The sequence below is a fragment of the Aethalodelphis obliquidens genome, unplaced genomic scaffold (genome assembly GCF_003676395.1).
Source record: "Aethalodelphis obliquidens isolate GAN/ISIS:26980383/991018 unplaced genomic scaffold, ASM367639v1 scaffold1, whole genome shotgun sequence".
In the NCBI taxonomy this organism is placed as follows: Eukaryota; Metazoa; Chordata; class Mammalia; order Artiodactyla; family Delphinidae; genus Aethalodelphis; species Aethalodelphis obliquidens.
The window spans coordinates 34,501,943-34,523,762 of record NW_020837945.1 but is presented as its reverse complement, the minus strand read 5'-3'; the positions used below and the strand labels follow the sequence as shown (position 1 = coordinate 34,523,762).

Sequence of the window (21,820 nt, the reverse complement as noted above, 5' to 3'; positions counted from 1 at the left end):
GTGTTATTATTTTATTTCATGTTTAAAGTGTATCAGGTTTCTGGTTCTCATCATTATAATGAGAAATAATATCAAATGGGTTCCCAACTAAGTGTCTCAGCCGTACACACACACACACACACACACACACACACACACATTTAAATTAAAGATATACATCTAATGGTGGCACATGGATCTGAGAAAGGGATGGGGAAAATGAATAATAAAAGTGATGACTTGGGTTTCTGTAGCACCTGAAGTTTAAAACGTACTTGCCTGATGTGATGAGGTAGAAAGAACTTTGGATTTTAATGAGAAGAACTAAATTTTAATGGTTGCTTTTCTAGTTATTATCCATGTGAGGTTGGGCAAATCCCTTAACTGTCTAGAGTTTTGGATTTCTCATCTGTGAAATGGATATTATAGAGAGTTCCTTCGAGGATCAAAAAATAATGTACATACAGCCTTTGGAAATTGCAAAGCGTTGTACAGGTTTCAGAGATTATAGAAATAGAGATCTCAAAAATTACTCCGAGATTGCAGAGATTATTTCAGAGATGAAATAAGTATGACAGAGATATGTTCTCAGTTTGTGCATGAGGAAAATGAGATGTAGAACAAGGAATGTGTGACCAGGCTAAAACTGTGCCCTGGGCTTTTGAGTCCAAATGCTGCTGGTACTGCATGCTAGACTATGCTGTTTCTAAGCCAGGGTTGTGCATCATTTATAGGGCACAGCTATAGTAAATTATAACCTAAACTGATTTCAAAGACTTTAAAACATACAATTGTTGAGTCATCTTAATAAGAAATGCTAATATTACCGGGTGATGTTTATGTTTGTTTTCAAATGCAGGTAATGAATTTGGGCATCCTGAATGGTTAGACTTCCCAAGGAAAGGAAATAATGAGAGCTACCATTATGCAAGAAGGCAGTTTCATTTAACTGATGATGACCTTCTCCGCTATAAGTTCCTAAATAACTTTGACAGGGATATGAATAAATTGGAAGAAAGATGTCATTGGCTTTCAGCTCCACAGGTAAGCTCTTTACTCTAAATGTTATGTTTTAGTCACATGCTTAGAATGGCAATTGATTTAAATCTATATGCAGATCTTTTAAACAGCATTTTATTATTCAGTGTGTAGTGCCCTGTGACATACTTCAGGTTGTCAAAACATGTTACTGAAGTCTCCCCAATAGATAATGAAAATCTTAAACATAATTCCCTGCTTACATTCCTGGTTAGCTTGTCGTTGTTGTTTAAATTTAGTAATTTTTATTTCAATTGGTTAAAATAAATGACAAAAGCTCTGCATGGCATCCACTTTGGAAATTGCTGTGGAAATATCTTAATTGTTTTGACTATTTTTCTTTATATAAATAATTATGCTGTCATAAAGAAACTGCTTTGACAACATGGAGATTTCTTTATTCCTTTTTTTTTCCTTCCTTTACTGGTCTCTAACTTGTCGTTTCAATAGATGCCATTATACCTCCATGCTGTTTTGTATTTTTCATGAGCCTGAGTCTCCTCTGGAATTAAAGTCTCAGTTTTCAATAAGTTTTAGAAAATGTAATTAACAGGTTCAGATTTTATACAGTGTTTTTTTTTCTCTTGCAAAAATTAGCATATAATATGTATTACTTATAATCCATTTACTTTCTACTGGTGCTGTTTGAAATTACTGTTGATGTGTTTTTACTTTGGTGTCTCTGATTTTTTTTTTAATGGTTGGACAAAGGTACTTATATTTTCAGTAAGATTGGCTACATGACACAAATGCCCTAATCGCATTTATTAGTAGTGCTGTTTCCAGAAGAGAGAGCAAAATGATGCGCCTTTTCAATAGGAACAATGTTGAATACCAAAAGGCATGCTGTTTGCTCTAGAGCCTTAGCTCACATTTCTAAATTACCAAGAGTGGCGCTGCTGACGTGCATGGAAATAAGTCCTATCAAAGCTGGGGCTGGAAGAGGGTAGGGTTGAGAAAACAAAGCCTTCTCACTACCTACTGTAAAATGTGGTGTATAAAATAAGAGAGCTTGTAGATGTTGTAATTCCTTTTCAGACTTTCTCTATTATTAGGCAAAAAAAAAAAGTATACTGTGAAGGACTCTTGGTTGTTTTTGAATCTGACAAAGTCGTGCAATAATGTAAAGTTTTTCAGAAAACTACAACTTCAGAAATCTGGATATAATAACAATGTTACATCATATTTTGAAAAGTAATTTTATATACCTTACTTCATTAAGGAGTAAAACAAAAGTCTTAAAGAAAATTCACTTATAAGTAGATCTAATACACACACACACACACACACACACAGATGCTTTATGTATAGCACAGGTGCTATATTTTTAGCTAAAACCTAAGCCAAAACCCTAATCCTCTGTCTGTGCTTTGTTTGAAGTTGGCAAGTTGCTGGTGAGCTTTTATACTCCTTAAGCAATTTTTTGAGACTGCTGTTGGCCTAGAGTTTGATAGGGCATGATTGCAACATGTTCAAAAAATATAACATGCTAGAATTTTCATTTTTGGCTTAATAACTGACAAGGCTGTTAATAAAGACAAAAACAACTTTTTTGTAAAGAATTTACTTGTAGCAGCATCTGGGTATTATTTAAATGTATTATGTGTTTTAATTCTTGCAGGCTTATGTTAGTGAACAGCATGAAACCAATAAGATCATTGCTTTTGAGAGAGCAGGCCTTCTTTTCGTTTTCAACTTTCATCCAAGCAACAGCTACACTGATTACCGACTTGGAACGACAGTGCCAGGAAAATATCCTTTTTGTTGCCAATGAATATGACTGTCTGCATTCAGTTTTTTTATTGCATCATAGAGCGTCAGAAAAACTAATGCTGATCTTGGTGACGGTAGCTCTCAGTTTCTTCATCTGAAAAATGAGGGACTTAAAATAGTTGATAAATCTTTGCTTAATTCAGTTACACTAAGTTAACCCTAAACTCCATTCTGGCTCTAAAAAGTATGATTTTTAATATTTTCTTAAGTAATATTTTAATCCAATAGGTAGTATAGGATTAATGTACTATTAATATACTATTAATAGTATAGGAGATAATTGTTGTTTCTCTTTATGAAAATATTTTGTAAGTTGCCCCTGAGAATTGTCTCCTTTCCCCTTCTCCACTGAGTGAGCAAGTAGACAGTAGCTATAAAGATAGCTTCCTTCCCCTTTCTTTTTCCCGTCTCCTAAAATACAAGACATAGCTCGCTTTTGTGGGCCTGAATTGGTAAGGAATCAGGGCATGGGAGGTGGAAGCAAAGGAAATAATAGGGAAAATGTTTTGATATAGTCTGAACATTCATTTACTCATCCATTCATTCATTTCACAGATATTTACTAAGCATCTATCTATTGAACACCTGCATGCCAGCCCTGTGCTAGGTGCTGGAAGTACAGGAATTTTCCTGGCAGATTCAGTCACTGCCCTCATTGAGCTTTTAAACTAGTGAAGAAGACAAACATTAATAATTGTAAGTGTGATCATTGTGACAAAGTGAAACCTGCTGTGTATTTTAAAGAGATTATGGCTTACCCTATCCATGGAAAAAAGTGACAGATTCAGGATCTAGCAACAAACCAGCACAGATTTTTAAACAGGCAGTAGAAATAATGTGTTCTTCCCCTGAAGCCCTAACAATGATTAATGTCAGCACCTGAGTGAGATGCCGGATGCCAACATGAAGTCCTACGTGTCAGGGTGTCTCTAGCTACAGTAAGAGAAACCCCCTTTTTGACTGGCTCAAACAATAAGGAAAATGCATTTTGCCAAACAATGAAAGCCCTGAGGTAGGGGGACCCCAGCACTGTGACAATATCATCAAGTTCCCTGGTCCATTGGCCTTTCTGCTTTTAACTTTCAGGGTGCCAGCAGTGTCCAAAGGCTGGCACCTGGTAGAGTTGCAAGACAACAGCCATGGTTCCAAATGTCACCTTCAGACACAACAATGGCACCTGGTAGAGTTGCAAGACAACAGCCATGGTTCCAAATGTCACCTTCAGACACAACAAAAGGCAAATAGATTTGTGTCTTTTTTCAAGAATGAAGTCACTTTAGCAAATTTCCTTTTGTATCCCATTGACCAGAATTCAGTCACATATCCCCAGAGAGGTGTCTAGGGAGGAGAATGCTATCATCATTAGTAGCTTAATCAGGAATTACCCCTGAGTCTCCAGGAAGTGGCCTCCTTGGTGAAGTGGCTGCCCAGACAGAATGTTTCTTGGCAGTTAGGAGTAAAGGGCCATACTGTCTGGTAAGTAGCCTGTGGCATCTGTGCTGCTCAGTGACATTGAGGGTCGTGAAAGATGTTCCCTGTGTTCTACCCCAACCCTCCCAGATCACCATCCCACAGGACATCAGAGCATTTGGGAGGGAAGGCTATTGCTGTGACTAATAGCCTAAATGTGCCCCCCAGTTAATACAGAGAATGCTCAGATAATGGAAATCAGTGTAATGAGGTTGTCTGCACTAAAGAAGAGCTGTACTATTCAGGAGGCAAATGTTCTCACCATCTCCATGAAGAAATGCAAACAGATGCTAGACATGTAGCAACTCATACATAAGCCTTCTCAGCTACAAACTGCTAAAAGTAATACCCCTAGACTAAATCCTGCTATATCTAATAATGTCATATAATCAAGACATAATTTTGATTTTTATCAGATCAGAATGCAATTACAGAACACTTGTGATCTATTGCAGTGTTTGTTAGTTAAGTACTGCCCTTGACCCTAAGTGGGGAAGAAGAGATGTACAAAACCAATTTAGGATGTAAGGCATAATGCAGTAAAGGGGATGGGGCAGGAATGTTCCACAAACTTATCCTCATGTTTAACAGAGGATAAGTAAAAGAAAAATAAATAAATATGAGAGAGAGAGAGAGAAAGAAACAGAGATTGATTAATTGATTGATTGAAAAGAAGAAGACTTTTAAGCCTGGATCGGGGAGGAGAGAGAGAGAGATGATTGGTGGACTGATGGATTGATTAAGAAAAGACCTTTAAGCCTGGACCTTGAGAAATGGATAAAATTGTAGAAAAAATTGAGGAAGGCCGTTCAAGCTGTTGGAAATCAGAGACTATCCTTAGATAATGGATAGTACCATAGATTAACTGGAGAATGAGGACCAGAAGGAAAAGTACTCAGAGATAAAACTGAAAAGACAGATTGCCATCACATAATAGAATATTTTAATGCCTTATTAATTAGTTTAGGCTTTTTTTCTATAGTTTCATAGTGAGTCACTGAAGGGTTTGGGCTAGGGAGCTACTTGATAAGAATGTATGCATTTGGAAAAGTTCTCATGTACCCAGGGTGTTAGAGAGCTTTTATGAGGAGAGAGGTTGGAAGTACAGGTATCAATTATGAAAAATTGAAGTACACGTAAAAGAGAATTAGGGTATGAACTAAAGTAATGTCCATAGGATAGAAAGAGGTATATGAAGCACTTTCTTGCAGTGAAAGGACTCAGCAATTGTTTGGACACGGGGTGTAGAAAAGAAGATACAAGGTTTCACTTTGAAGAGTGAGAAGAATGGTAGTAGCATTATTACTGAGGATAGCAAAGCAAGGAGGAGGAGTAACCAGTTTGGGGAATAGAAAATATGAATTTAATTTAGCATCATTGACAAATGGAAATACATGGAATTTCAGTGATGATGTCTAGGAGAAAAATCTTGGCTCAAGCTACATTGATCCCCTATCTGAAGTCTGTGTAATTTAACAATATTATTAAATGAAAATATATATAATAACATAGTATATTTTACTAAGTAAAATCCACCCCCAAAGTTAATTTTGTTTAATGGTACAAAGTTACACTGTACATGAAAGCCTAGTTTGGTTTTGGTAAACCTTGCCACAAATTGAATCTTTCGAAATTTAGCAATTTGTTTAAATGCCCATAGGCACCTGTTATACAGAAAATTTCTATACTGATAAATACTGAATGCTTTATATTAATGACTCATTTCAGAAAATGTACTCAATAAATGTTGTAATGATATACAGGTCTTGGAAAATTGGGCCATATCTTTATAGAAGTCATAGTTACAGCCTTAGTCATCTGTTGCGTCTCTAAGAGAACCTTGAAGAAATATTGTTTGGTTCTTTTACTACAAGGATTTTGTCTTCTACAGATTTGTGCCCACTTGGACCTTATTTACTCTTGCTGCCTTTCTCATTCCTGTCTTTCTGTAAACAAGCTGTAACTAATTCCCATATGTTATTGCTTCCTCCAAGGACATTTGCATTTTAATAACAGTCTCTTCGAATACTCAAAAGTATGGAAGACCTAATGGACTAGATATCTAGTAGAATAATTTTTTTTATAATGAGGTTGGTTTTTTTTTGAGGAAAGGAAGGCAGGAGAGCATTTCCAACATACCTTAAACCATATTTTCTAATTAGCTATATTACTACTGCCAGCCCTAACTCCTAGCTTGAAATCATAAAAAATTCCAGTTTTTGAAATGCTTTATACTCCAATGACCCAGTTCGGTGCAGAAATCCCACCTATATACTCCTTCACAAATCATAGCAGTCATTAGAACACTTTCCATCTTAGGAATCTCACTATTTCACAAGGTAAACAATCCAAGTTTGTTTGTTTGTTTTTAATATAGCCTTAAATGTAAGTGCATTAATTCTGTACTCTGGGGCCAATGCCTGTTCTATATGCCAGCTATTCAAATCAAAAAGGCATTTAACTTGTTCCTCACAGTACCACCTCTCCTTAGTCTACCCTCTTCCAGACCAAATATACCTCTGGTTTCTTTAATAGATTCTTGTGATACTTTCATGTCTCTCTTATCAAAATCCATCCAGCATTGTTCACACTCCTCTTCATTGTGTCTCCAGAACTAACAGCAGAATATTCCAGATATGGTCTGGCAAGTATGATATTGAGTGCCCCATTTCCTCCTCTTATCTTGAGACTGCTGTCTCATTAATGGAGTTAAAGTTACATCAGCTTTTCCGGCAGCCATCACATTTTTCACTCATACTGTATTCACTTTCAAATAAAAAGCTTTAGCTTTTCTTTATGTGTACTTGTATTATGTCCTATCTCCCTTATTCTTTATTTATTCAGCTACTTTAACTAAAATCCCAAATTTAACATTGAACATAAAAAAACATTATTTTTTGTCTCTAAACTATTAATAGAGAAGATAAAAGAGCACGAGAGTATTAATGTTATGATCATACCATCTCCCCTAAGCAATAGATAGATCTCTTCTTTCAGATTCTTGTTGTTTCTAGCTTAGCTTTAACAGTCCTTTTTACTATCCTTAGCATTTTACAAGTCTCATTTCTTTTTGGTCTTTCATCTTTCTGACTTTGTTCTTATACCTTTAAACAACATTGTAGTTCAGCATTATAGAATCATTTCAGGTATAGAAAGTACGAAAACATTGGGATTTCTATGCTGTAGTTTCTGACTTTACCAAAGTGTTCTTCTATGACACTGGTATTTCCAACTACTGAGCCAGTGAATTGAATACAGATTTTTCTCTGTGAAGGATCCACAGAGGCAAGATTGGATGTATTAATCAAGTCAGGAAATTCATCAAATTTTTAATTCCCAGAAAAGCAGGATTTGGTACCAGAACAAATTTAAAGTTTCTAAAGAAGTCATTTGAACTTCCTCTGTCACTATGAAATATAAACCTGCAATAGGCAGCATGTCTGAATTCTTGCGCAGTTCCATTTTTTTAACCTGTGTATCCTGTATATCAAATAGCAAGACATCAACTTTCACTCAGATCTGTGTAGCATATGTGCTGACTGTCTTCCCAAGAAACTGTTGTAAGGGGAGCTATTTTGGGGGCAATGCCAGGCAGAATAGAAGCAACACTTTAAGGATGCTTTTAGCTGTCACTTCAAAATAAGATGATAAATTTGGAAAGCTGAGAGGGTTGTCTGCTTTGTATTACTAAGGTTTTGAACCTGATCTTCATGGTGATTGCTAAAGGACATAGTATTGTTTCTACAAAAGGAATCTGTAGCCATATTCTAGAAAACAAAAAATAGCAACAATAAAAACCCTTTGCCTGGGCACTGTCTCCCATTTGTCTTTTTAGCCACTAATCTGCAGTGTAATAATCACCAGCATTCTTTCCTACAGTGGATAGCAATGTGGGTGATGCAGAACTGAGACCCAATGTACTGGCAGGTTACATGCTCAGGAAGATAAAATGCATTCTCCTGATGTGGTGTATTTGCTTATGATTTTACATTGTTTAGCTGGAGAGAAAGCAAGAAACATAATGCCCTTTATAGTATCAGAATCATTATTGTATTTCTGTGGTCACATTTCTTCACTTAGACCATTATCAAATCAGCATTGAATCAAAAGGAAAATTGCTGAGCCCCTAAGGACAAACTACTCTTTCTAATCCATTTTGAATAAAACAAATGATGCTGCCTCATTTTGAGTGACGTAGGGGAGAGCATGGGTGAAGGGTCCCTCTTTTGAGGACCTTCTGTTTGCTAGCCATTTTTATTAAGTATGTAGCTTAACATTCCCAGGTGCCCCGTAAGGTAGGTTGTATTAGATTCATGTGACCAGATCAGGAAACTGGGCCTTTAAGTAACTCTTCAACTTCCCTCCAGCACAGGCTGGTGAAGGTTGAGCAGCGTGTTACAAAGCCCATGTTCTTTCTATTAGACCACGGTGCCCCTTTCTGCCATTCATGGGTGCGTACATTTAGTTGCTGGTGGTAGCAATAGTGGTATTAGAGATGATGACTTATTTCTGTAATGTTCAAAAGGATTTTGCTATAGTTCTGGGAAAATAGCATGAGAAAATTATACACAATTTCATGGCACAGACTTCAATCTCGTCAGGTTCCCTCAGTACCTCACCATCACGCTCTACAAATTTTTCCCCACATATTCTTCCTCGTGACCCCTGTCACCATCATCCAAAAGAAAAAACTAAAAAATATATTTTTTTAAAGCAAAACATGAAATAATTGCTTCAGGTCAATTATTGTGATTTCTCTGCATTCTGGAGAATATAAATGTGCCGTAGTTCTTTGCTCAAAGTGAAACCTTCTGATGCTTCACATCAATTAAGTTTACTGTAAAATATATATGTGAATGTTAAGCCCTCACAGCTCATTTATAAGGTATGTGTCTTGGTATGTACAGATTCTTATCACTCTGAGAGCGTAAACAACAGTAGTAACAAACGTTTTCAAATTATTTGTCAGCATGCTTTTGAGGTGGGGTGAGAATAATAGTGTTATTACAGCCCCCTTTCCAAATGGCTTTTCAAACTCTTACGATATTGAAATGTTAAGAGGAATCGTCATAAATTATGGCTTGTGAAGAATATGTGAATCCAGGCCAAAAATATTTAAAGCTAAGGGAACGGATGAGTAAATAGTTGGATTTGACTCAAGATCTTTGCAATATTTTCATTAAACTGCTGAAAGATGTACTTTTTAAAATGTAAATTCAGACGCTGACATTTGCAACCTGCACACAGAGTTTCTTATGAGCATATAAGGTCACTTGGATGATTCACTGAAGTGTGATCGCCGAAGGCAGAGATGTTGTTGTGAGTTGCTTAGTTTACAGAAGCCTTTGAAGCGTGGTTATGTAACAGTCTGTGTTTGTTAGAATCTAGGCTTTATGCAGCAAATAAAAACAAAGGACTTAATTTAGGATTAGCTAGTTGCCACATTCTATCAAGATTTTATATGTAAAGGTTAATTTCTGGACTAAAAATGTAGAGCTTAACTTTTTAGTTTTCCAGGCTTAGATGTTTTGGTAAAAAATTAAAGGAAGAAAAAAAAACAAGTCCAAGGGTTTCTCATAAAAGATCTACATAGTGACTTTGAACAGATGCAAGCATGTTTCTTTTCCTCATGCGCATATGTGTGAGAGAGAGAGAGCACAAAAGCGCTTTTACTCTGTGTCCATTTAGTGATGAAGCTCTTTTTATGCGAATGGGGACAGGTAATCCTACTAACAATTTTATATTTAATGTAAGTCCTCCTTTTGTTTCTGTAGCTTCAAAATGGATGTACACTCATGGCCTTGGTTAGCCTTCTTTAGTTTCAAGGTGAAAGTAATACTTTTAAACATTACCTCATTACCTAGAGGTACTTTTGGTAATTTTTCATTGTTAAACACTGTCCAAAAACCCCTGTGATGTAATGATAATGACAAACGTGTACCCCTCACCTCCACTGGCAATAAAGAGCCTATGATTTAGCTTCATTTTCTACTCAGGAATTTGAGATGAATCACAAAGTAAGGAAAATATTTTGCAACTGCTGTAACACTTTTAGATTGGTTTAATATATATTCATAGGACTATAGGTAGTAATGAATAATGAGTGGGCCCTTACTACACACAAACGTTTTTAGTTTTTTTTTTTTTTTAATAGCTGAGTGCTATTCAGTGTCATTCAACAGCATTTCTGATTTTGGTTCATAGCTCAGTTGCTCAGTGATAGTCTCCTCTGGTTCCAGAAATTCATCTAACAATAGCTCAGTCAAGATTTCTCTCCTGTATTTCTTGTCTTTCTGGGGAAAACAGAAATCAGAAATATTATTGTATGCTATAAAAACAGGACATTCTCACCTACTAGTTGTGTCATTAATGGGAGGAAAACATTTGTTCCTAGCATAAGTATTTTTACCAATTTGTGAAAAGAGGTACTATTATATGGCAATTGACTCCAAGATACATGGTAAGACTGTCTTTCTTATATTAACAATTATATCTTTACTTGGAATATATTAGGTAAACATAAAGCTAAATTGTTGATTGGATGGATGGATGGATGGATGGATGGATGGATAGATGGAGGATACAGTTTCCTAATGGTGGAAGAGCCCTTAAAGTTGTTCAAAATTAAGTAATTAAAACACAAAGATTTCTATAATCTATTGCTTTTCCCTTAGAGCAGATGTTTAATTAAATGGTAGAAAGGAAAAATTGATAAAATATTATCAATAACATACATCATGATTTTGTAGAATTTAAAATTGTGGAATCTGTTGTCAGAATACTTGCTGAACAAACTTTCATAATAAGACCTACCATCTATTTACAAACATATGCTTTGCATGCTGCAAGCACTTTACATTCACTGTCTCATTTAGTAAACTTTTTCCTTTCCTAGGGAATAGCATTGCAAACTGTAGAGGAAGGAAAAATCCACAATGAAAACACTGGCCTGAAAGATTTCATATCTAAACTTTCTTTTTAAATTGTCCTTTATTTAATTAGTCCAGAACAGATTTTTCTCTTTTATTTTGAAAAATAAATTATACATATCACCTTTATATCTGATGCCAGCTTTTTTAAAATAGAGCATTCAGTATCTAAAATAAATTTCTAATATATTGAATGTTAAATTACTTTTTCCTTCTGCATCTCTGTAGAAATTAGCCCACCCCCCCCTTTTATTTTTTTTTTTCAGTGAACATCTCCTGCCTACGAGAAAGCTGTTTGGATCTTCTATAAGTGAGATATTTTTATTTTCATCATTTTCTGTTAAGCTGTTCTAACTCTCACAGAATCTCACAGGGTCAAATTGAGGGCTCAGTGTTTCATCTATATTTGAAAATGGTACCTGAATATTCCAGAAGATTTCTTAAAATTAAGCCATTATCTAATTACTGGTTCATTATAAATGTTTAAGGGCTCTTAAGGATATATGGGTGCTACAACCAAAAGAAAGTTGTGTCTCTCCAGAGAAAAGTGGAAAAAGTAAAGCCATGAACAATGTGTTCTTGGAAACAGTGGTTTCAGTTATAACCATGTGTAAGAACCATCTCTAATTCTATTAATGTGGTATCTCTTATCCTAAATGATGACAAAATGCCTAATTAATCCCTATTTTATTTGTGAAATTTATCTGTGGAACTCATTAATCCTTTCGGTAGTTACATGATACCAACTGTTGAATAAGGAAAGCATTCTTTATTATGTTATTAAGTAAAATTATTTAATATATAACTTAAGTGCAGTCATATTACCTTTTATTGGCACACAATTAACATTTATGATAGGAACATTAATTTAAACAGAAGATTATTTTCTTTGTCCGTAAAATTATAACCATTACTGTAATTTTTTCCCCATAAGCTCTTTATTACTTAGGGAAATAGTCAATTTCACTCTACTACCTTCCCTTCTAACGCTCTTCCTTTTTGTTCAGCCTAAGAAAAACAAAAGGAAAATAAGTTTCTCTGTGGTAGCATTCTTTTCTGATTCTGAAACATTCCTTTCTTCAGTTTGTTCTCTTACCCTAACATTCTTATCTCACAAAGGCTCATGTAACTTGTATGGCAGTAGGTATTTCTGGGTCTTATATTTGTAAACATTGAGAAATTTGCTCTTTTTCCTAGGACAGTGGTTAAGAGCATTAGCTCTGGAATAAGACCATCTGAGAGTTCAAGTTCCATCTCTTCCACTTACTCATGAAAGTAATTTCTTTGTTTCCTAGTTTTCTCATTTTTAAAACACCTACTTGTAGAATTATTGTCAGAATTAAATGAATTGATGGCATGTGAAAGGCTTGGCAACAGTGTCCAACACATACTATAAGCTCAGTACCTGTTAGCTGCGATGGTCGTAAAGTCTTCTGCTCCCTGCTATATCTTTTCCTCATTCTTGTGCCATTGGCCCACCTTTCTTCCTTACCTCCACTTTCTCCACATGCTGCACCACTATCTTGATTTCCCTTTCTTCTCTAATCACTCTTTGTGTTGTCTTTTTTCCCCTTAGATCCAAACCCCATCATTTATTCCTTTTTCTTGCTCTTTTCCCTTGAAGAACTCACACATGCTCATAACTTCAACTGTAGCTCTGTGAAGATGATCCCTAATTGCCCCTTCTACCATGGTCTTCCCCTATTCACTAAGTGAAATTTTGTGATGTTTAATGACTGTTAGGAAATACTGAGCAGTCTGGAATCATAGCTTTTTGAAAGGTAGAAGAACTGTAGCATGACCTGGTTCTATTCAATTAAATAGAATTGGTTGGATCAGATGTATTTTAGAGATGGTTTCCAAATTAGTACCAAAAGTTAAATTGCATAACACTTGACAGTATATGAATACTTTTATTTATATTGACTCATCTTGCCCTCACATCATCTTAGTGATGGGGTCAGGCAAGTATTTTTATCCTCAAATTAAATATAAGCATTAGAAAGATTTATAACTTTCACAAGATCATATTCTTAGTAAGTGAATAAATGTGATTTAAGTCTAGTTCCTGTAAGTTCAGCACAGTTTTTTACTTGAGCACCAGATAATTCACCTTTTGTTGCCCTGTAGAAACACCATTAAAATAAGTAAAGTGTGTCTCACTAACTACTTATAATTTTATTTGTTTTCTCTGCTTCTCTTTGTAGAAGTTAATGGTGTCTCTGACTAAATGTCATTTTTTGCAGTGTTACACTGTCCTAGTTTCTGACACAAACACAGATCAATTTAGCTGGAGTATTTTTAAAATAAACATATTCACTTTAAAGGGATAAAATGACTTTTTAAGGAAAAAGATGACTGCTCAAATATTTGTTAAACCAGGATATAAATCTAAGTATATTTCAGCTTCAAGTGCAGATTGGGAAAGTGTCATGCTAGGTGCTGAAGGATGTTAGAGGATAAAGAGTCTGGGGACTAAAAATCCCATAGAATAAAGAATACTTTACAAAGAGGTGAAACAGAAGCATCCTGCTATCATCAGCTTTCTTTCATTTAATTGTATATATTTCCTTTTCTTGCCTTAATAATTTTGAATGTAGGAAATTTATTCCTGGTGATATTTTGTTTGTTGACAGCTTCAGACACCTTACCTAAGGGATATACAGAATTGTCTTACTGGATTTGGTTAACTCTTTTATGACCATAGTAGTCACATCACTTTGGAATTTTAATAATATTTGGATAGTCTAAATAAAACTCAACATTTGTGAAATAACTATAAAAATAAATAATTAAGGCTACATAGAATTTGATCCAAAATGTGCCAGAATTTTTGCTCATTTCAATTACGTAAATCATCTTTATATTTGACTATCATAGCCAAAACATTAGTTCATCTTGTTTTGAATTGTACAAAAATGCACTTTTCAGAAATAACTTAGCAGCTTTACTCTTTTCTTGTGTAATTCTTTTCCACATCTACCTAGTAAGATTAAACCAATATGATTGTTTTCAAGATAATTGCAAACTACTATACTAGATTTATTATACCCCTGGAAAAAATATATATTAACAATCACATGTGTATGTGTGTTTAAAGCTCTCTCACTCAATTTTTTTGGTGCCTGTGGAGAAATGTTTACTTTGAATCTTTTTCCTCATAATCATCAACCTAGGTAAAGTTTTGATAGGTAAAGTTTTGATAGTTACTGACTGTGTGCCCAGAAGTGCTCAGGAATGACTGGGAGTAATGATGCATGTGCACGCACACACACACACACACACACACACACACACACACACACACATACACACACATACTCCTGTAAGCTTTACTTGACAGTTTCTCAAGGAAAGCTAGCTCAGCCCCTTCTCATTTACCTTTCTGAAGCACTGAGTAAGCCCTAAAGTATTAGATTTTCTATTTGGTCTTAAAAGTTAAGAGAGAAAGAAGAATATAGACTATACATTACTCCTAATAAATTTTGACTTCAAATAAAGAAAAAGGATGTTTCTACTACCAACACTAAAAGAGTAAGCTTTCAAATGTTTAAGTATTTTAATGTTCATTTACTTTGCAGACTTTAACTGGCAGATGGTGGTAGAGTGTAGAAAATGTTATACCTAAGTGCATATCCTGGCCTTGCCAAATTATGTATAAAATCATATATATATGATTTTTCACAGTCATTTTGATGTTCAATGCTTAACTTCAGTCATCTGTATAAAGAAGGCTAAGCAGTCAAGTTGAAAATACAAGTCTTTGAGTATATGTCGACTTTAGTAAACATGTAATCATTTATCCACTTCAACTAAGAATTATATAAAATGTCTGTCTCCAGGGCTCATACCAATCAGAGTTATTCACTTGAGAATTAATTGCTTCAAGCTGACATGCATCTGTTTAACTGTTGTGACTGTTCCAGAAAGAAGGAAAAAAAATCTTTTAAAATGTCCAAGTAAAACTTTATAGATAATGAAATGGGATTGTGTTAGAAGTTACATTGTACGGACCTGGAATATTAACTCTATAAAATGAGGGAAGAAAATCAAGGTTGTTCTTTTATGACTAAAGTAGTGTTAAATTATTTCTTAAAGTTTAGCAAGAGCATGCATAGATCAAAACCCAAGGAGGGGGCTTCCCTGGTGGCGCAGTGGTTGAGAGTCCGCCTGCCGATGCAAGGGACGCGGGTTCGTGCCCCGGTCCGGGAGGATCCCACATGCTGCAGAGCAGCTGGGCCCATGAGCCATGGCCGCTGGGCCTGTGCGTCCGGAGCCTGTGCTCCGCAACGGGAGAGGCCACAACAGTGAGAGGCCCGTGTACAGCAAAAAAAAAAAAAAAAGAAAAACCCAAGGAGGATACTACCATAGGAAAATAATGAAAAGAAGATCCACTCAATAAATATTCCAGGTACTAATCTAGGTCCCAGGTAGAGGGCAAGAAGGGGGATGGGGAAAGACATATTTCCCTTATAGAGATTTATTTTAATTAAAGGAAGAGAGAAAATATAATAATTAAATTTATAGGATGATAAAAGTTGATAATGCTGTGTTGAAAAATCAGGACAAATGCAAGAGCATGTGGGGAAGTGTTTCATTTTCAGTTAGGAGGTTCAGAGTAGGCTTCTCAATCTTTCTCAGAAGCATGAGGAGCATTTTTAAAAATTCATAAAATTTTAGGGCTTCCCTGGTGGCGCAGTGGTTGAGAGTCCGCCTGCCGATGCAGGGGACACGGGTTTGTGCCCAGGTCCGGGAAGATCCCACATGCCGCGGAGCGGCTGGGCCTGTGAGCCATGGCCGCTGAGCCTGCGCGTCCGGAGCCTGTGCTCCGCAACGGGAGAGGCCACAATAGTGAGAGGCCCATGTACCGAAAAAAAAAAAAAAATTCATAAAATTTTAAAAAGTGTGTAGTCCTCAAATAGTTCAATGTACTGTCCAATCAAACTTCAATGTTCAGCTTGTTTAAATAACAGGAAAAGTGTTTAGATTCTAGTGAGAACAAAGACATGGGAGAAAGGAATGGAAAAAAAGGTCACAAAGGAAGCAAAGGCCAAATTGGGTGTAAAAAGTAAGAAAGTAAATCGACCTACTTTTACATTTTTCATCACTTTAGACAGCAGTTTAAATGGTCCAGGGTCTATAATAATAATATAAAGAGCAGCTAATAACTTGAGCATTTTTCCCAGCACTGGGCACTGTGTTAAGCACTTGATGTACATTGCTTCTGTGAATCCTTGCAGCAACGCTCTGATATATTACCTCCATTTTACCAGTGAGAAACTGAGCCTCCAGGAAATTCAGTAACTTGCTGGAAGACACACAGTTGGTAATTGGCAGAATCGAGTTTAGAATGCAATTGTTGGACCCCAAAGCCATGCACCCACTGTATTTTACTGTTTTAGGATGCTTTCTCCTATTCTTGTCTGTCTGCATGAAATAGCTTAGATGATGCTTACTTACACTAATTGTCATTATTTTTCAGGAACTTTGAAGGTTCCAATTATATTTTCCATTTATATATACATTGCATAGGACTCTATTAAAGGTTGTATTAGAGTAAGTTTGGGTGAAGACGTTTCTTTACAGCCTATGTCAAAATTATTTTGAGTTCAAAAGCACAAGCACAATATGTTTGTAAAAAATGTTGCATCTGCATGGTCAAAACTCATTTTGATGACAAAGTATGTGTTTAAAATATGTATAAAAATTGGTCGTTTTTTCTTTTGCAGTTCTAAATAATTGCTATTGCTTCATCAAATAATTGAATTTATAAGTTCTTTGGGTAATAATCTTTAATGTCACAGACAAAGACCAACAGTTTTAGAGGGAGGTTAGTCTAGAAGTGTGGGCATATTTTTTTCCTTATTTTCCTTTCTTGAGTTACTGAGAAACAGTGACATTTTTTAGTTCAAATTATATAATCTTCTAGGACAAAGAAAAGTTCCTAATTAGGTTAGTCAAAGAATTCTGTAAAGTATTTAGAATAATATTTCTATTCATAGAGAAATATGTAGTGCTCAATATTTTATATTATTCAATTTGGTGCCTAAGAATGAACTAATAATTTGCTTGAAAATGCATTTCAAAAAGCATAGCAATCCATTAATTAACATGGTAGATTATATTTGACCCCCTCATCCTTTGAGTTTACTTTATTGTTATTCTGCATTGTACAATTTCTAAGAATGTATAGTTAAGGAAGTAAGCTTACAGGAGTTGGAGTTTATTTTTTAGGCTAAAATCAGAAACCTACTGATGAAACAAGCACATTCTAAATTATACTAGAAATATACTTTTGTTTTTCACTTAATTAAAACATGTGGTTGTCATTTAAACTTTTAATGAAAACAGTGTTCACTAACTTGAATGCACGTGTAGCTCATGCATTGAAGTTGTTGCTTTTTTCAAGGACAATAAAATTTTAATGTAAACTAATAAAAATTTTAAAAAATATATGTACCCTTAAAGGGAATTTCCACTTGCCTTTCATTATATTTAAAATATACTTTGACTACATTCAGTAGTAAATTTCCTATTTATTTTTATCTTACCCTCTTTTAATTTTATTTTAGAAATAGTATAATATTGGGGGAGTTTTTTTTTAAATTAAAGTTAGGTAGAGCAAAAAGCTAAATGGATATTATCTATTGAAAGTAATATACTCATAAATGTCCATCGCCCTATAATAGTTTCAAACAAATAATGAAAATATCATTTCCATTTCCATTGGTGAATTTTTAAATCATCGTATATTCTAGATGACAGAGCTAAAGATAGAAATGCCTAAATCAGATACACACACACACACACACACACACACACACACCTGCCTCACTCTAACACACATACATTCATAAAACATACAGCAATACATTACAAGTTTTTGCTACTTCTATATTTGGAAAGAGAGCAGAGAGAGCAACTAAAGGTTGTCATTTATGACCATTTCTGTGGTTCAGGACAATAAATGATGTATAATTTAACTATATTTATAAAATAGAGAGACAGATCTATTTGAGACGCTATACAGCCATAACCTAGGATTTTGTGAATTATTGCTGGCAATAAATAAAATTCAATTCATGAAACATAGAAAGGGGAGCATTATGTTAGAATATTGAGGCAAGTCCTGTGCTGGGTGGTTATCTTTAGACTGTTAAAAACATGAAATTATTTTTGTTTTCTACCACCTGTTCTTATACTGCCAGATGTTTGTTCACAGTTCCTTAGAATTTCGTACCTACTGTTTTCTGCCTTTGATACAGATTCTCTCTCTTGGAGTCGCTTAACTCCCAAAAGTTATTGCAATCATAATACTATGGGTGGATTGATTAAAGAATCAGATCTAAAAATAACGTACCAAATTCATATATTCTAAGTGTACATTTTTTTCACATTTTAACATGTCTTCAATTGGGATGTGTCTTACAGTGATTATCATGGTAGTGATATTTTTCTCTTTATTGGAGGTGTACAAAATAATTCATCCTAAAATTGAAGGTGTCTTAGATTTAAAGATATATGGTAACTTACCAGCTTTGCCATCTTTATGGCCACCTAGTCACTAGAGAACCCCTTTTATTGTCACTCAGTCTGAAACCTCAGGGTTTGTACCTTACAATAAATTTCCTTAGTTTCTTCAGCAGGAGTGAAGTGAGTTTAGTGCAGAATGATTTAAACGATAGTACTTCTTACATCAAAATCCTTATACTTTGAACAGACACTTTATCAAGTGGCTGAGCAAACCCAGCAGCTTTTGAAGTATTTGAAGAGCCATTGAATTTAAGAGTCTTCATGTCTTCACTGTTCTTTAATCTTATTAGTACAGGTCTTCAGAACATGGCTCTTCCTTGGTTCAAATTTAAGGACACATGATAAAATAATGCTTAAAACTTCTTATCTACTTCAACCTGTTGATAGATATATCAAATACTTAGGAAGCTCTTGAATTTAAAATAAGAAGAAATAATATTTTAAAATGATAACCAAATGGATAGGGATCTATTTGATCTCCTTTTTTAAAAGAAAATCTCTATAAAAATTCTATCATTCTATCATTCTTTCCGTGCTGTATTTTCCCAAATTGAGCAAGGTACATTTTTTCAGTTCAATAATTTTGTGTTCCCCAATCAAGTGACCAAATGAACCAACTAAACAAGAAATTGATCTAGAACAAATGCAATAAACCTCAGATATCCAGACTCCTTAAGTAATGTTAAGAATTACAGTCCTTTAACACCAATCTTTTAAATTTAATTAAACACTCAGATGGATATCACTTTATCTGTTTTCCTTGTTTTTATTCTTCATGTCATGTTCATTCCAACCTCTTTATGCTTAGAATCTAAATTTAGAATTAAACAAGAAATTGCCTGCGAAAACACTTTGCCTGATTCTTGGCATAAAATAGGCATCCACTTGAGGAGAGTAGGGTAATTAGATCTGAATTTGACTTGTGTCTACATCCCAGCTCTGCCACTAAACTTATTGTGTGTCTTTGGGCACAACTATTCTCCCCTTCCAAGTGTTTCCCCAAATTGAGCATCAGTTTCCTTACATTTGAGTACCATTAGTTGCACATCCAAAATCTCATTGGTTTATGTATGTCTCTCCATTTGCATTATCCAAGTTTAGCCATACTACTATCCGTGAACCATTGTTAGGTCCCTGGCTGGTTTCTCTGACTTAGTCTTTCCTTTGTTCATCCTATTCTACCCTCAACCTTAAGGTTAATTTTTTTTTTTTTTTTTTTGCGGTACACGGGCCTCTCACTGTTGTGGCCTCTCCCGTTGCGGAGCACAGGCTCCGGACGCGCAGGCTTAGCGGCCATGGCTCACGGACCTAGCCGCTCCGCGGCATGTGGGATCTTCCCGGACCGGGGCACGAACCCGTGTCTCCTGCATCGGCAGGCGGACTCTCAACCACTGCGCCACCAGGGAAGCCCCAGGTTAATTTTTTTGATTGTCATAACCTTTCTCACAAACCTTCAATGTTCTCATACTTAATTACAAAATAAATCTTAACAGTCTAGCCTAGCCTTCAAAAGTTTTTGTTTATAGACTGTCAATCCTACCTTCCCTCCTTGGCTCTACCTCTCATTGCATATTGCTTTCTGTTTTATTTATAGACATTCATATTCATTTCTAATCTCCCCTTAATAGGCTATGAGTTGCATGTGAACTAAAACCACATCTTAGTCATTTTTTTTTTATATCTTGTACAGTGCCTCCTACATTGTGTGTATTAAGTGAATGGGAAAATAATTTCTCCTACTTCCCTCGAATATAAAAAATAAGACATGTAATTTGGCCTTTCTTGGTGAATCAGGATTGTCATCCTGAATATCAGTTTCAAAGATGTATTGAGAAGCTATTATGAGAAGGCAGTCTGCTAGGTGTAGGGAGGTAGCTATGAATTAAAGAGATGTGAAGGTGTTGAGATGTCCTGCTAAATTTGTTTTATCCACTGTGGAACTGGAAACCACATGAAGAAGGTAGTTTAAGTGTAAATTGGCTCTGAGTTATATTTTCAGAGGGATGTTCTTTAGTGGAAGACAGGGCTTTGTAGGGATATTGGTGCTGTGTGGGTCCCACGTCATGTGCATGTGTGTATCTGTGTGTCTGTTTGTGTGTGCTCACATGTACATGAGAAAGAAGGAGTGAGGGAATGCCTGAGTGAGAGAAGAGAAAAACAAAAATCCAATTGCGCATAAAACCTCTTTAAAAATGTTTATGCTAAGCAGTGTTCCTAAAAGACGGGGTTGCCTGATTTTTGTGTCAACTATGAATTGGCATTTTCCATTGGCACTTGCCATCTACGTCTACAAGGATTAAATCATGAGCTGCTGCATCTGCTGACTTTCAACACCCCCTGAAAGGAGTTCAGGGTGGAGAGCAGAAATGAGGCACTCTGTGCTCTGGGAAAAACTGGCAGATCAGGCCTTCAGATAGTTAGATATTTTCAGGAGCAATTTTATGAGCCCAATTCTTATATCTCCTCATATATAGAAAAGCACTAAAATCCTTCATCGTGACGTCTGCTCCTGTGACTAGCAGTAACCTGCACGAGACTAGTAGAAAACTTCTGTAAAAAATATGCGCTTGATTGCATGTACTCCCCCGTCACCAAAACCATATATATACTGACCTTCCCCCCTGCCTCTTTGGAGCAGTTTCTCAGAGCTATCTGGGGTGCTGTCTCCCAGACTACAGTCCTCATTTTGCCCCAAATAAAACTTAACTAGCAACTCTACCATTGTGCATTTTTTTAAGTTGACACTTGAGTAGTCTGTTGTAGTAATTTACAATTATAAAGCTCTTTCACAATCATTACTTTTAATCTAGTGTTTTAAATTGTTGGAATTTCTGGAGTTTAAGGGATGTTTTCTAAAGGACATGGCTGTATTCCCTGGGTAATAGAGACACAGGGCTGGGGAATTCCGAAAGTGGCCACAACAGAATTTTTTTCTTTAAATTATAGATCAGAGAAATATGTCTAAACTGATATTTTGAAACTTTATGGCTTTTGTAAGCTTTTTCTTTATAGCTATAAATTATAGATTAAGTGAGTAGATTCTAACCATTTTCAGTGTGATGACCCCTTTCAATGTCAAAAAAAATTGCTCCTTATAT

At 35.5% G+C, this 21,820-nt stretch overlaps 1 protein-coding gene across 1 annotated transcript in view; it reads left to right on the top strand.

Annotated features, from left to right (window-relative positions):
• Nucleotides 1-21,820, top strand: part of GBE1 (1,4-alpha-glucan branching enzyme 1) — a 291,610-nt gene that overhangs the window by 251,825 nt on the left and 17,965 nt on the right. The window contains exons 13-14 of the mRNA XM_027102661.1: nt 839-1,023; nt 2,639-2,769. Coding sequence (XP_026958462.1) covers nt 839-1,023; nt 2,639-2,769 — 316 coding nt within the window. The remainder of the gene's footprint in view (nt 1-838; nt 1,024-2,638; nt 2,770-21,820) is intronic.